At 41.0% G+C, this 17936-nt stretch overlaps 1 protein-coding gene across 2 annotated transcripts in view; it reads left to right on the top strand.

The window, feature by feature from the left end:
* SMTN (smoothelin) overlaps positions 1-17936 on the top strand; it is a 981050-nt gene that overhangs the window by 268651 nt on the left and 694463 nt on the right. For both annotated transcript variants that reach the window (XM_085636208.1, XM_085636207.1), the window contains exon 4: positions 11294-11387. In XM_085636208.1, the coding sequence (XP_085492334.1) occupies positions 11294-11387 (94 nt within the window). The remainder of the gene's footprint in view (positions 1-11293; positions 11388-17936) is intronic.

Below are 17936 nucleotides of genomic sequence, written 5' to 3' on the forward strand. Positions count from 1 at the left end.
TCAATCAAGGGAAGACACAGATCGTTTTGAACAAAAAAAGTAGGATGGACGATCATCGGGTGGTGGATAAAGCTACGTACCTGGGAGTCGCCATCTCCTCTGATCTTGAGAACATGGTAGACATTAACCTAAAACCAATTTTGTGCTCAATACAGAAAGATGTACGCTGCTTAGACAATCTTCATCTATCTATTATTGGAAGAGTGAATGTAGTAAAAATGGTGTATTTCCCTAAAATCTTGTATTTATTCAGAGCAATCTGTCTCGAATTCACAAGTCATTGGTTTGTCAATCGAACGCACGTTCTCTAGCTTCATTTGGGAATATTCGCAACCCCGGCGGGTTTATACATTTCTCACTCTACCCAAGGACAGAGGCGGTCTAGCTCTCCCAAACCTAAAAGCCTATTATTGGGCATCCGTGCTACTCTATAGCAATGAGTTATTACGAAATATGGGGGCGGAGGAAACGCGCAGGGGCGATACTCCATCTATATTCCAACTAATTATTAGCAATAAAAGCAGAGGGTATTTATGGAGACATCTGCATGATAGTTATCATAAAAAGGTCAAATTCAAGGTTTGGAAGGTGGTGAGGAAAATGCTAGGCTTAGGGCAAATTTCACATTTCACCTTATACCCCCCTAATGGATAACGCAATTCTTCCGGGAACTATCTTTAGAGATAATTGCATAAGCAAATGGAACAAGGCAGGAATAATTCAGCTAGGATGCCTCTTCACCCCATCCAGGATCAAATCTTTTGACGATTTGAAAAACGAATACCACTTGGACTGGCGGGACTTTTTAAAATACTTACAAATTAGGGATTTTCTTACACGTAAGTTAGGCGGGGGGTACTGGGGGGAAAATATCTTTAGTGGAGACATTTATTCATACCAGGAATCACACTATAGGAGGAGCTTACTCCTCTCTAATTGCAATGTTCCCGGATGATTTAGAAAAATCTCACAGAAGTGGCAGGCAAACTAGAAATATCGGCCGACGGATTCAAGTGTGCCTATCTGCTTTCTCAAACCATCCTCATCTCTACTAAGCTGCAGGCACAGTTTTATAAAACCTGCTTCTTCTTATGTTACACCCCAGATAAAATTGCCAAGGGGGAGAGTGGCAAGGGAACATGCTGCCCTAGATGCATGAAGGTCAATGCTGATTCTATTCATATCTTTGCCACCTGTACAGGATTAACAATGCTAAAACAAGACATAGACATTTTTGACTTCTGTTTTGCATAGGGAAGTAGCTCTATCTAGCGAATTAATCCTTTTAGGGTCCGATGAACCTGACAACCCTGGTTTTGGTCACAAACCCTTTTGGTCCTTTGGTCCTTTATTGCGATGGCGGTCTTAAGATTATGCATAGCTTCGGCATGGTTAGAACCTATAGCACCATCTTTCCAACAGTGGTTAGCTAGGTTATTAGCCAAGTCTAACGTGGAGGTTGCCATTTATAAACGGAAGGGTAAACAACGGCGTAAAAGGGGGCGTAGGATCTGGACTCCTCTTATTCAATGGAGCTTAGCTCAAAGTTAATTGTATAAACTTCTCCCGTCATTTTTTAAAAATTTGTTTTATTTTTTATGTAAAATAATCAAATGTATGATGCATAAGAATGCGTTTGCAGTTTATAATGTAATGTTTATAATTTAATCTGTATAATGAAACCATTGGTACACCTGTCTGTCGGTGGGGGGTGGGGCATCATTTGTCGAAAAAATCTGAATAAAGATATTTTTAAAAAAAGAAGGGAATGTAAGCAGTCTTGTGCATCAATCGGAATAACATCTTGCATTATAATAATCATCACAGAGCATACTTCATTAAACAGCTCCAGTTTATGCACAATACATCATTAGGTTAGAGTTCAGCCCATTTGCTGGCCTTATCATCATCAACACCAGCAGCATGTCGGACACACCCATGTCAGAGAAAGAAATCAAAGTATATACCCCTGCTGCTATGTCTGGAAGATCAGTGGTCGCAGAGACAGGACAATTGGGAAGACAAGCTCTAGCAAACGCTTCCGGTGAAGCAATGCTTCTCATGGTGGTGCAGAATGTGAAATCACTTTCAAGGAGTTCCGTTCCAGCAAGAAGCACTGTAACAGGCAATTGTCACAGAGGCATCTCTTAAAAGATGGGGAGTTTATCTATAAAAATTGTCCTCACAAGGTCATTGGCTGGAAAAGGAGAGCTCAAGTATCTGATATGAGAGTGGTTAATTTGGCTCTCAAGGCTTTTCTTTTGTCCCTAATGATGAAAACCATCCTTAGTCAGATGGACAACAATACAACAATGCATTTCTTACACAAGCAGTGAGGCACAAAGTCAAGACCGCTGTCACAGAAAGTACAGAAGATCCGGCTTCAGGCAGGGGGCATAGTTTTTTATTTGAAGGTGGTTCACATCCGTGGCATAGTGCATCAACAAGCAGACTTCCTAAGTCTCTTCATTGAGGAAAACCATGAATGGGTTCTGGATGACGAAGTGGTGCAAGACATTTGCGAAGAGTGGGAAACTGCATCACTAGACGTCTTTGCAATGACTCAAAACAAAGACTTTGCATCCAGAGTTCCAGAGCCAGGCTCCGTCTGCAATGGTATTCAGATCAGTAGGTCAAGAACATTACTATACACTTTTCCAGCAATCCCACTAAATCCAGTGGTGGTTATAATGTTACACAAGTTTATAGCGGCAATAATTCTAATAATGCTACATTGGCCGAGACGAAATTGTTTAACCCGTTCCGTGCTCGCGTTGGCCAACGGCCGTTGCGAGCACTACCTCGCTAGTGCTGCGCACGTCCGCTGGCCGACTTGGCCCGCCTACTCATTAATTTGCGCCGCGGTTAAGCGGTTAAAATAGAAACCTAAACAAATACAAATATATAATCCATCCATCCTACTGGCCGCCACCAGTAGGTAGTTATAGTTAGGACCAGATTTCTAGTAAAGAGCAGTTTTTTATTTGCGAATAACTTTGGCATCGTTTGATGAATCTTCGCAAAATTTGCAAACCTAATTTGACACTCACTTCAGCTCCTGTCTTGAAAATTTCGGGATGATCTGTCAAGCGGGGGCTGAGCAAAAAAGAGTGGTCCCAAAATGCTTTTTCTCCATGTTAATTTCCATAGGAATATTTAGACTAACCTACAGCCCAAACTGCTGAATGGAATTACACCAAATTTGGCAAAAAGGTAGCTGTTGGTTTATAAAGCACTCTTTTTGTTAAATGGTGTAAATCCATTCAGTAGTTCCTGTGAAATTTAAAGATTTCGCAGATATACAACTGTGGCTTCGGTGGATACGCGACCCCTCCCGATTTCGAGCCTGAGATCTGATTGGCTGCCAACACTTCAAACCAGGAAGTGTTGGCACCATTTTGTGACTCGGATGAACCGAGCCACAAGACAAAACATTTAAAAAAAAGAAAAAAGATAAGGGGTAGGATAGAAACACCCAGACCCCCTGGGCCTCTTGGGGGGCGTCCCTGTGGCCCAAAAATCCTTTTATTTTCAAATTTTTGGTGGGAGTCGAGGTGGATCCATGAATCCCGCTGAAAAGTTTTAAAAAACGATGCGGTGGTTGCTATGCTTTGTTTAATTAGGCCCCCGGGTGGGCCAGGTCCCGGGGCAATTAGAAATAATTATGTGGGGGCCTGTGCAGTCCTCTACAACCCCAGAGACCACCACCTCCCCAGTGCTAATTGATTGAAATGCGGGGGGCCCAACGGCCCCCCAGCAACACGCCACTTTCCCGGGGGTATAGTAAATTAAAAAGCGTGGGGGGCTCCAGCCCCCCTACGCAGCCCTGGGGCCTGCCACCTCCCCGGGGCTATAGTAAATTAAAATGCATGGGGGGGCTCCATCCCCTCCCTACGCAGCCCTGGGGACTGCCACCTCCCGGGGACCGTATACTGATTAGCAAAAGCATGAGGCACCCCGCAACCCATTGGACCCCCCCCCCCCTCCCATGGGGCTATAGTAAGCTTAAATGCTCAAGCCCCTCTCCCGCAGCCCCAGGTACCACCACCTCCTGGGGCTAGAACTAAAAAATTGGATGGGGGCTCCAGCCCCCCCACACAGTCCCGTGGACCACCACCTCCCCAGGGCACAAATGAAGTAATGACGGGGGTCTGTTTCGGAACCCTGGCCCTGGGGAACACCACCTCCCTGGGATGATCTACAAGATAGGAGGGGGCTGCGCTGCCCCCCTCCAGAAGCCCTCCATAGCCCTGGTGACCGCCACCCCCCAGGGCCGGCTCCAGCAATGTAACGGGGTGCCCACCCCAGGACATTGCAGACAGACAGCGGGATTGCTTAGAGGACTTGAAGGCCACGCTCCCTTTCTCTACCACTCTGCAGACATGCCTCCTGGGGCGCTTCTGGTTGGGGAATAAATTCCACTATACTTCTGAGGGCCTCAGGATTAGGAGGCGTGTTTGCAGAGTGGTGGAGAAAGGGGGCTTGGCCTCCGACCACCTCTCAGCAATACAGCTGTGTGGGTCTCATTGGAGGTAACAGTATGGCTGGTTGGCCCCCATGGACCCTCAAGAGCCAAGGGGACTTTATCCCCCAGCTAGTAGTGCACCAAGAGGCGCGTTTTCAGAGTGGTGGAGAAAGGGGGCATGTCCACTGAAAAACTTTCAGCAAACCCACTGTGTGGGACTTACTGGAGGTGATAAGAGGGGTAGTTGGCTCCCCAGGATGTCCCCACACAGCAGAATTGACGAGAATCAGAGGCCACACACCCTTTCTCCAACACTCTGCAAACGTGCCTCCCGGTGCACTACTAGTTGGAGGATAAAGTCCCCTTGGCTCCCGAGGGACCTTGGGAGCCAAGAAGCCCTCCTGGTACCTTCTGCAAGTCCTACACAGCGTAATTCATGAGAGATGGTCAGAGGCCAAGCCCCCTTTCTCCTTCACTGTGCAAATGTGACTGCTATGTAAAAAACCTTAGAAATTCACCCAAAAAAACAAAGGTTACAGGGACGTTCTAGTTGGGAATTAGCATTTTTTTAAACCGTCAAAATTCACTGAAAAAAACCAAAGGTTACAAGAATTCTATAGTTAACAAATCGAATTGGAAAAAATCTTCAAAATTCACAAAAAAAACTAAAAGTTACTGGGACGTTATAGTTAGAGTTAGAATTTACTCATACAAAACCAGAGAAATTCAGCCGTTATAGTTACCCGAGTTAACTATAACTCGTGCCCCGCAATGCACTGCTTATAACCTCACATATTACATCACTCATGACCTGGTCAGTGACATCTCTGATGACATTTCAAATGACATCACTGATGACATCCGCGGCATCTCTGACATACTTAGACCCCATATAATCTTCTATACATCCTCTCCACTCTACCCCCACACAACCATTCACAAACTCATTCACAGAGCCATACCAGTACTTACACACCTACTCACTGATTCATAGATCTACACACACATCCACTTGCTCACCCATACTGCCACTCATACACCCACTCACTGACTACTACAGACATTGACATATCTACTCATACCGGCACTAACACACTGAGTGAGTCAGCCATCGAACTACTCATACATCTAGATACTCGTCCATGCAGTCAATCACACAGCCACTTAATCACCCAAACAGTTACACACACACCCACTTACTTACTCATGCAAATAGTTACACGTACTCACCCACCTATACAGTTAGTGAGAGAAGCATGCACTCATCCATATAGCCACTCTCATATTCACTCACTCACACATACAGTAACTCATATACCCCGTCATTCACCTATACTACCTTTCACATACCCAGATACTCACCCATACTGACACATGCACTCAATCATCGACACCATCGTACAGACACTCACTCACTCATACAGCTTCTCAGACATTCTCAGACACACACACAGTACTCCATACAACCACTGACTCACTCATCCATGCAGGCAGTCAAATGCCTCCTCACCCACACACCCAGACAACCATAGAGGTAGTCAGACAATCAATCACCCATATAGCCATTCATGTACCCACTAACACACTCATACACCCACTTAGACATCAACTGACAGATTGATACACTCATTTACACAACCAGTCACTCACCTATGCATTAACTGAGACACCAAATCACTCACTTATACAGTCAGTCATGCACCCACTGAGTCATCCATACAGACACTCATACACCCACTGATTCATCAATACACCTTAGTGTGTATATATATATATATATATATATATATATATATATATATATATATATATATAAATCATAAATGACTCCTGGATATTGAATATAGAATCACGGACCCAAGGTTTTGTGGCTGGAACTTTTTTTATTATTTAAGCCTTATGACGCGTTTCGGGTATACAACGTACCCTTGATCACATATATATATATATATATATTCACTTAAAAAAGCCATAGGTTTCACACATGTTATAGTTAGCTGGACATTTCACTCGTGAAAAACCATTGAAATTCCCCCGTTATAGTTAGTGCAGGCAACTATAACTCACGCAACCGCAATCCTCTGCTGATGACGTCCGATATTACATCACTGTATTTAGACACTTATTTACCCATGTCTTCTTCCATTAATTTTTAGCTATACATATATTACAAATATTTTTTTTTCAGAAAGCCACATATGTCATCAGTGATGTAATATCTGACGTCATCAGCAGAGGATTGCGGTCGCGTGAGTTATAGTTGCCTGCACTAACTAAAATGGGGGAATTTCAATGGTTTTTCACGAGTGAAATGTCCAGCTAACTATAACATGTGTGAAACCTATGGTTTTTTTAAGTGAATTTGCAAGGTTTTTTAAATGCTAATTCCTAACTATAACGTGTGTGAAACCTATGGTTTTTTCAGTGAATTTGTACGGTTTATTAAATGCTAAGTTATGTATTTATTTATTTATTTTTTAAGATTTTTCACCGTGCGCGCACGGTGCGCTTCACGCACTGTGCGCGCGCTGTGGGCACACGGTGCGCTTCGCGCACCGCGCACCCACGTCTACCATGCACGCACGCTACGCGCACTCCGCGATTTTTCGTAAAAAAATTAAAAGACATTTTGGCCCTTGGGGGTCCTTCTGGGACCCCTGACAAAGGCTAGGGGGTCAGGAACTGTCCACCCTGCCCCCTTTTCACGTTCTCCACCTTTGTTTTTCACCCCCTCAGACTGCGAGAGACAAAATGGCGGCCGACACTTCCTGGTTTCGACCGATTCGAATGTTTACTAAGATCTAACAACCAATCAGAATCGCGCTCGCGCACGGCAGCGTGCGCGTACGGTAAGTTTTACCGTGCGCGCACGGTGCGCGCCTATAGATATATATATGCTTTTAAATGCTATTTTCTCAGGAAATACTGAACAGATTTACACCAGACCTGCAAAAGGCACATCCCTGACCTGAGGACTACCTCTCTGCCAAATTTCAAGTAATTCTGTTCAGCCGTTCGGGCTGTAGCTTGGACTAAAGGTCCTATGGAAAAATGCATGGGGAAAACTCGTTTTGGGACCCCCCCCTTTTTCTCAGCCCCCGCTTGACGAATCCCCCCGAGACTTTCGGGGAAGGAGCGGAGCGGAGCGCCCCGCCTATTTTGAAAATTTCGCGAGGATTCGTCAATCAGCGCCAAAGTTATTCCAAATAGAATGTTGCGGATTTCCTATGGAAACACGATCCTAACTATAACTATCTACTGGCGACCGCCAGTAGATAATATATATATATATATATATATATATATATTCACTTAAAAAACCATAGGTTTCACACATGTTATAGTTAGCTGTACATTTCACTCGTAAAAAATCAATGAAATTCCACGTTATAGTTAGATCAGGTAACTATAACTTGCGCGCCCACAATAAACTGCTGATGACGTCACATATTACATCACTCATGACATGGTCAGTGACATCACTCATGACATCAATGATGACATCTGAAATTACACATTGTGGATTGCGGTCGCGCAAGTTATAGTTACCTGATCTAACTATAACGTGGAATTTCATTGGTTTTTTACGAGTGAAATGTACAGCTAACTATAACATGTGTGAAACCTATGGTTTTTTAAGTGAATTTGCAAGGTTTTGTAAATGATAATTCCTAACTATAACGTGTGTGAAACCTATGGTTTTTTCAGTGAATTTGTACGGTTTTTTAAATGCTAAGTTATGTATTTATTTATTTATTTATTTTCTGGTTTTTCACTGTGCGCACACCCTGCTTACCGTACGCACACTCCGCGATTTCTTTTTTAAAATTATTAAATGTATTTTTCGTACTTTTGGGTCCTTCTTGGACCCCCTGACAAACACTAGGGGGTCTGCAACTCTCTTCGTTGCCCCCTTTTCACGTTCCCCACCTTTGTTTCTCAGTGCGAGAGACAGAAAATGGCGGCCGACACTTCCTGATTTCGACCGATTTGAATGTTTACAGTCATGTAACCACCAATCAGAATTGAGCTCGCGCACGGCACCGTACGTGTACGGTAAGCTTACGGTAAGCGCACGGAGCGCGCTTACAGATATATATATTGATTTAAATGCTATTTTCTCAGGACCTACTGAACAGATTTACACCAGACCTACAAAAGGCACATCCTTGACCTGAGGACTACCTCTCTGCCAAATTTCAAGTAATTCTGTTCAGCCGTTCGGGCTGTAGCTCGGACTAAAGGTCCTATGGGAAAATGCATGGGGAAAACGCGTTTTGGGACCCCCCTTTTTTCTCAGCCCCCGCTTGACGAATCCCCCCGAGACTTTCATGGTAGGAGCGGAGCGTAGCGCCCCATTAGTTTTGAAAAGTTCGCGAGGATTCGTCGACCGGCGCCAAAGTTATTCCAAATAGAATGTTGCGGATTTCCTATGGAAACTCGGTCCTAACTATAACTATCTACTGGCGACCGCCAGTAGATAATATATATATATATATATATATATATATTTAACACTCATAAACGTTTTAAAAACAGTCACTGAATAAAGTCACCAGTGATGTCATTTGAGATGTCATCATTGATGTCACTGACCATGTCATGAGTGATGTAATATGTTAGGTCATAAGCAGTGCATTGCGGGGGCACGAGTTATAGTTAACTATAATGGGTGAATTTCTCTGGTTTTGTATGAGTAAAATTACGACCCTAACTATAACGTCACTGTAACCTTTGTTTTTTTGTGGGGGGGAAAAAAAAAATATATATATATATATATATATCACAGGAACAGACGAGAACAGACCCAGTTGCGAGTGCGAAGTGAGTTTATTAACTGCTTTGCATGCCCGCCATGACGCATTTCAACCTTCCAGAGGCCTTGATCATAAACACACACACACTCTATTTGTGAGGCTACAGTATCGGTAGATGTTTAGCAGTCCCGAAAACAGTTTGTTTAGGCTTTTCTTTTAAACAATTTCCTTCCTCCTGCTTTTAAATATACATTACGTTTCATTACATGGAGGTTGCTGGAAAAATTTGATTCTTTTCAAAATGCAAATTACACGTGGTTAATACATTTTGATCTCATGAGGTTTGCGGACATTAGAATTGTAATACACGCGACTTACGGCATCACGTTGGGCCATTTAAAAGGCTTTACTAGGAACGGGCCGGGTGATTGGTTTTGACCTCAGACGCCGACGGCGCTAGGAAATGGTGAATGGCCCTTGGTGAGCGCGCCGTTGGTTGGGTGATATATCTATATTGGCTACATCTAGTAACGCTATATTGGCATTGTTTGAAATAAGAGTGGCGTCTTGATTTATCTTTTATCGGAATTCAGGTTTTTTATAGTTGTGAAAAACTGAACATATTTAATACATGGTGGAGACGTATAGGCAAACTCAGTGGCTCCCACTGGTGAGTTAATGAACGGATTTACACATGGGCATGTATGTAATTTTGTGAAGGCTTGTGTGTAGGAGTGTCGCAACCAGTCCTGAATGAAGTGTGGGGGGTAAGTGTTGTGGTATTACATAACGCTCTATATAAATTAGTTTTGTTTTTTAAATGGATGGCACAAAAGAATCTGAGTTAATATGTGTTCTTGAAATGTATGTCTTTCCACAATGTTGTCATAGGCGGCAGTGATGTAAAGTTGTGCATTTAATTGGATGTATGTTTTTCACGTAGGAATTGTATTACTTGTCAAAGGAATTTGAGTTGAAATGTGCCATTGAAATCTATGTCTTTGTACTATGTGTTATAGGGTATATTTATTTGTATTTATATTATGTCTTCCAAACAGGGATATTATTGATTTTCTAAAGAGGTAGAACGTTTTTGTCCTGAAGAAGGTGGTGGTACAATTTATATTCCACCGAAACGTGTCTAAGCTATAGTGACTAAATTTGGGGAACAGGACCACATAAAAAGGAAATAGTCTTATCTATGTGTTGTCCTTTATGATTCTTACAAATTAGTTTGGATTAATGAAAAATGTGATTGTCTTGTTTTCCCTTTCTTTTTATTATTGTATTTATGTTGCTTTTAATCATTTGAGTCCTTTATGAGTGTGAACTTTGTATATACCTGGATGACTGATTGAATTTTTATATTAAATTTTTTAAAATATTTTTTTAAGAATTTGTTTTATGTGTTTGTGTAACCTCCGAATTCTGCAACCAACCGACTGAGGAGGCCCAAGTTGGCCTAACCTGGTTATGGGTTGCTTGTGTTCAGGGAAGGACCTGGCCTGGCAGTTCAAGCTGGACTGTACCTAATGCCGCAGAGCCAAGACTGAATTGCACATTGCTGAGTTCAAACTGAGGTAGCATGGTGTGCAAAATAACATTAGATTGGGATGTGGCCTCAAATAATTACCAGCGGCTGAGATTAATTCAAGCATCACTTTTTTGTATACTTCTTTGAAACTTCCAGGCGCACGTTTTCCAGTCATTGCTCATGACGATTTTCACCTCATGCAACAGTGAGCTGAGTTCCAATCCCATCCATATAGAATCTCTTCATTGTCTTGTGCCTTTTCCCTTATGATTGAATGCACTGTACCCTTAGAAGTGAAGTGCCTATTTGCCCTCTAAACATGTTGGTTTTCTGTACCTAATCACGCTTCTTGTGCTATTTTAACTTGAAGAATGCCATAATCTTTTAACACTTTTATATGACCAATAAGCGTCCCAGCTATCAGTTGAGCGTTGTTTGCTCTTTTGCTATTGCAGCACGTTTCGGAGGCTCATTCTATATCCCATATTTTGCATTCTGTATTATACCGTTCATGTACATGTTTTTTGCCACATTCAGGTCTCAGCAGATCGACCAGGATCAGGTGAAAACGCAGACTCCTCTTTTGGACAAATTAGATGCAATTAAAGATGTGGATGAACTGACCATTCTAGTGAGTATATGCTTTTAATAATACAGTTCCTTTTATCACTTTTTTAGTATTCTGTTCATCAGGACTCAGATTGATTGATGTAGTTTCATATTCGGGGTATGACATTTAGGAATATCCTGGATATAAGTATTTTGCAATAATTAAAAATATTTATTTAAAAATGACACTCTGATGTGCAGATTAGTCGCTTTAAAAATGGTTTGCCAGTTTGATTTCACTTAACTAGTTATAACTATTGTCTTGAGAGGGATTTTTTTTCCAGACCATCCAGGCTGATATTGCCCCTGAGGACTATTGGGGAGGAGCCTCATGATAAATAAAGTTAGAGATGAGTACTTCCTCTCCGGTATGCAATCTATTCTAGAGAGTAAGGGGATGGTTTATGTGGGTTGAGTGACAAGATGAAATCTACCTGCAAGACTTCCTTTTCTCCCGTTTGCGTACCAGCTAAACCCATGAGTAAACGAGACAGATGTTTTGAGCCCTATTAATTTACCTACCATTCCAAACAAACACATGTTTTTTTTTAGCGGATTAGCATTCTCTTTGAACCACTCGGGTTAGTAATCAATATCAACACTAGAATTATTTGCGAGTTTCTTATAGACACATTTTCTGTTGAGGACATCCCCAGTATAATTGTTACTGACAACGGAGGGCAGTTTGTGGGGCTACAGTATCGGCAGATGTTTAGCAGTCCAGAAAACAGTTTGTTTAGGTTTTTTATTTAAAAACAATTTCCTTCCTCCTGTTTTTAAATATACATTCCATTTAATTAGAGAGAGGGCGCTGGAAACATTTGATTCTTTCAAAATGCTAATTGTATGCGGTTAATACATTTTGATCTCATGAGGTTTGCGGACATTGCGGTTTGCGGACATTGGACTCTAAAGAGATCATGACATTCTTAGAAGATTTATCTAACACCATTTGAGGACCAAACCATATTTTAACAAGGCCAGTCGCCTTGTAGAAAGAACCAACAGAATGATAAAAGATTGTATCCAGATGGCATACCCTGCTGGCAATTATGCTGCTAAAACACTACACATATGTTGTGGTCCTAAAGCACCTCTCCAAATACTGATTTATATTTCGCCTTATATGTTACTCAAGGTTAGGCAACCAGGTGTCATACTTATAATCCAAATGCTATTTATTAATATTGAATCAATGACCCCACCTAAGGTCTAATTACTTCCTTTTGCAGTTCTCTGCCAGGTTTGCTGTTAGATCTTCGGCTTCTCCTTACCTTGTCAGATCTACAAAGAGACCTTGGAAACAAGTTAACAGCAGTAGCTTACCAGGCAACTTACATAAAGCACTCTTAATTACATCAATACAGCGGTTTCTCAGTACAACACAGCCATCACCGAAGCGCTAAATATTGTAGCCCTGCTGCAAACCTCCAAGCAAGGTAGGCAGATGTAACAGACAAAGATGTACGCTCACAAATTACATGAAAATAAGCTGGCAGCACACTAAATTAGAGCCTCATAAATTGAGATGAATACACTCATTGGAAATTTTGAAAATTGCCAGAGAAGTCACTAACCCTCCTGCCTGTGCCCATATGATCTCTTCATCACCCACTCTACGTGGTATGTTGTTTGCGTACTATAAAGATAACATTTAGAAAATCTATTCCAAATTTGATTGCCTGTGATCTTAAGCATTTACCTTTTGCTCTGGATGAGCACACCTTACCCAGGACAGATCTTAAGCTTCGTTTGATACCATCAACAGCTCTAAAGTGTAGCTAACCATGCAGCGTATTAGTTCAGGTTCTCCTGATCACTCTTGTCTTCACCAGATCATGACATCTGACTCCACCTTCTTTAATACTCACCTGACTGACATTTTTGTCTGATCCTTTATTCAGGCAAGTCTCCTGTTGCATGAAAACATGTGAATGTGCTTCCTCTGCTTAAAACAAAACGTTAGCAAATCCCACAGATCTGTCAAATTTTCATCCTATTTCCCTGCTTCCTTATCTGCCCAAATACAGCAAAAGGCTGATCAATCTACAGCTATCCTCCTTTTTGGAGGGACACATGTTGCTGGATTTCTCCCTGTCGGGACTTAGGGCAGCCCATAACACTGAAACTGCTTTAATAGCTGCCACTGATCGCACCAGGCTCGTGCTGGATGAAGGCATACCTGTTGTCCTCATTCTCCTTGACCTATCAGCAGCCTTAAATACGGTCTATTGTGCCATTATGATCAGAAGATTGCGTTTTTTTAATGCCTTATGATATTTTTCGTCCTCTCTTACTGACAGAACCCAGTTTATCTTCCCTCTTTTAACTTGAATCCTGTGTCCACTCCTTGTAGAGTTCCCTAGGGTTCATCTCTTAGACCTATGCTATTTCATATCTATATGGCTCCTCTTGCAGGAATTGTCAGAGCTAGTGGTAATAATATTGTCACTTATGAAGATGACACGTAATGGATTATCTCTGTTGCCGATCATATAGCAGCAACTAGATATCAGTCCGTGGACTACATGACTAACATGACCACCTTAATGAGGAACAACTGTCTTGAGTTAAGTGGGTTGAAGACCCAAATTATCCTTTTCATAAGAGCTATTTATATCTGGTCTCATAACTGATGGCCCAGTAACGTTGGCCCTGGCCCCAGTCGAAGGAAGCAGCTAGAAAGTTTGGCATCATTGTTGATAAGTCTTTCTATGAAATATCATATTACAGCTGTATGGGACATGTTATGCTATCCTGCGCATGTTGCACAAAATCTTCCACTGGCTTCTACTTCATTGCTGGAAAATTATCATTATCATTCAGGCGCTGCTTGCAAGAAGGCTGAATTATGGCAATGCCCTTTATGTGAAAACCACTGTGTTATCCCTGTGCACTCTAGACGATTAGACAAAGTTCAAAGAATTTATGTTGGTGCTCCTTGTGTCACGCGGAGTCCTCCCGCGTCTTTAAAAGAATTATTCGTGTGTAGTGAGAAGAATCACCTTCTCGCAGACAAGGGCACTCAGTAAACCATGAAACTGATAAAGTTTCTTCAACAATTTATTTACTTCATAGATTGAGTTTCGACAATTGAGTCTCTCGTTGAAATATCATTTCCAAATGTAATCATACATAACAAAGAATTGTTCTTCTTGAGCACATTAGACATTCACCCAATGCATTTCGGGTCAATAATCTGACCCTTCTTCAGGGGTCTACAAATGAAATGAAACAGGACCATTAAGTTCACTATCCCAAACTCAATTGTCGAAACTCAATCTATGAAGTAAATAAATTGTTGAAGAAACTTTATCAGTTTCATGGTTTACTGAGTGCCCTTGTCTGCGAGAAGGTGATTCTTCTCACTACACACGAATAATTCTTTTAAAGACGCGGGAGGACTCCGCGTGACACAAGGAGCACCAACATAAATTCTTTGAACTTTGTCTAATCGTCTACAGTGCACAGGGATAACACAGTGGTTTTCATTTGTTCCTCAGTCCTTCCCATCCTTGTTTGCACCACCAGCAATCATGCAATTAGATGACATTGCACAATTAACCACCAACAAAGCTGAAACACTCGGCTTCTCCGCAGAAGCAGCCCAGGAAATTTACGATTTGATCCAGGAGACCAGAAGTTTCACTCCACAAAAAACCACCACTTCTCAACTTTTACGACAGTTTGAATACATAAGTAAAAAAGAAATTAACCAAAGGATGCACGCCACCACGTTAATTCATTATCACAAAAACAAAAGAATACTTAGGGGACTTAGGATAGCCCTCAAGCCAATGTTATGTAAAAACAGCAAGAAATTTGTTGAAAGATGGTATCAGATATTGAACAAATGTTCATTAGATTTGATTCTCTTGATTGTGGAAGAACTTTCAAAAGTCTTAATTGAACTAGAAGAGGAAATTAAAACCTTACAGACTGAAATTAATAAAATTCCAGATCTCACCAAAACTTTGGAAGACATCAACTTGAAACTGGAAAAATATGCAAAAGAAGTCAACGAAAGAAAAGTTAGAAAATATCGCAGAGATACACTGGATTATAAGCTAGAAGAAGTTTACACCTGGGCCGAAGTTTATAATCAAAGGAAATGGCAACCACAACCCACACAAAAGACAACTACATCCTCATCCCAAGAAAGCGTGGTATCAGATTCAGAAATTCCAGGGTCAAGAGCTCCATTAAACAAAGCAACTGTATCCATCACCAAACCATCTACAAGTACTAGCACTCAACAGCCTGCTTTTTTAGACATCAGCCCCGCGGCCAACTCTCCACCATCAACAGAAAGCCAACAAGAAGGAGTAAAAGAATCAGATCAAACAATTGCAGAGAGGACCAGGAGCCAGAAATCGAAAACAACCTCATAGTCAACATTTCATCCAAACAGTTGACCAAAGCAGAAATTAAAGGACTGAATAAAGGCATTACATTTGTTCCCACCTACCATTCTAATCTACCAGAAACGGAAATTGCTTTGTTTAAATTTTTCAGAACCTTGAAACTAAAATTTTTCTTCAAAGATACTCAAACACCACAATGTACAGAAACATGGGATAAGGATTTTAAACCAACCAGTACCTTTTGTGCGCCTTTCACTCACAAAACTATTGAAGCTTTTGAGAGATCCGTACTTGCTGACATACAGGAAATAAAATTCGTTAAACCTAGAAAGTTGAATCTTTCTCCCAAAGAATGGAATACACTTAAAAATTTGAGTGCTGACAAACAACTAACCTTCTCTAAAGCAGACAAAGGCGGCGCCCTTGTCATAATGGACACTGAATTTTACATCAAAAATGTCAATGAACATGTTGCAAATCAAGATATCTATTTGCCTTTGGAATCTGATCCTACTATAGAATACCAACAAATACTAGAAAACATTGTCAAGCATGCATTTGAATTGAACTGGATTGGCACCAAAACTAAACAATTTTTTGAGACAAAATTTCCAAGAAGACCGAAGCTATACATGCTGCCAAAGATTCATAAGGATATTCATAATCCTCCTTTCAGGCCCATTGTCTCGGCTTGTGGGTCCATCTCTGAGCCTATTGGTAAATTTGTGGACAAATTTTTGCAGCCTATTGTCCAAAAAAGTGTCACCTACATTAAAAACACTACCTCTTTTTTGAACTTGTTGAATTTGGTTGAACTTGAAAATGATGTATCTTATAGTTTGTGTACTATTGATGTAGTAGCGCTATACACTTCAATACCCCATAACGAAGGCCTTGAAGCATTGGAATGGAGCCTGTTAAGAAGCGAATTAGATGAGTCACAAAGATTATTCATCATGGAACTTATGCAATTTGCTTTGTATTGCAGTTATTTTGAATGGCAAAACAACTTCTACAATCAAACGAGTGGCACATCTATGGGATTCGGGGGGGGGCTCCCTCGTACGCCAACATTTTCATGAGCAAATTTGAAACTGATCATATCCTTGACAATAATATGTGTAACGAAGGCATTATCATGTACAAACGGTACATTGACGATTTATTCTTTATTTGGAAAGGATCACGCTCACAACTTGAGGAGAATATTTCGACAATGAACTCACACAATGACCGGATAAAATTCACCTATCACATAGATGAAAAAAGCATTACATTTTTGGATGTCATTGTCAAGCTTGATCACAACCAAATTTCGACTCAGCTACACATTAAAAAGACTGACAGAAACTCCAGTTTACTTTTTCAGAGTTTTCATCCTGAAACGTTAAAAAAACATTTACCAACTTCGCAACTTATCAGAATAAAACGTATTGTATCCAACAATGAAGATTTAACTAAGTCTATTGAACAACAATTGATTAAGTATCGACAAAGGGGCTACCCAGAAAGTGTGTTGAAAACATCTGCAGATAAGGTATCATTGGTACCTAGAGTTAACCTTCTTCAAGAAAAAACCACAGATAAAAAAGACAAAAATAAAACTGTATGTGTGTTGAAATATTCCACTGAATCATCACAAATCAAGAAAATTATAAACAGACATTGGCGAATTATCTCCATGGAACCAGATCTTGTCGATCTTTTTGACAATAAAATCACATTCGCTTTTCAACGTTCTAAAAACATCAAAGAAATCTTGAATACACCCAAGAAATTGACTAAACCATGGCGAGGTATGCTTCAATGTCAAAACTGCACCCACTGTGGTAATGTAATGATCGGCAACAAATTCAATCACCCTACAAAAGGTTACTCCATAGCTTTACATCACACAAGCACTTGCGATACAACTAATTGTATATATGCCATTAAATGCCCCTGCGGAAAAATATACGTAGGTCAAAATGAGAGGAAAGTAAAAATTCGTATCTCAGAACACAAGAGTAACATCAGAACAAATAATTTAAAATCATCTGTGGCATCACATTGGATTGAAGCTGGTCACCAAATCTCTCAACTGCGTTTTACAATACTTGAAAAGATCACACAACGTCGAGACATGGATCCTGTAAAACAAAGACTAAGGACTGAATATTTTTGGATTGAAAAGCTAAATTGTTCCCATCCCATTGGGTTGAATGACC

This window comes from Triturus cristatus, chromosome 11, assembly GCF_964204655.1.
Source record: "Triturus cristatus chromosome 11, aTriCri1.1, whole genome shotgun sequence".
Taxonomy (NCBI): domain Eukaryota; kingdom Metazoa; phylum Chordata; class Amphibia; order Caudata; family Salamandridae; genus Triturus; species Triturus cristatus.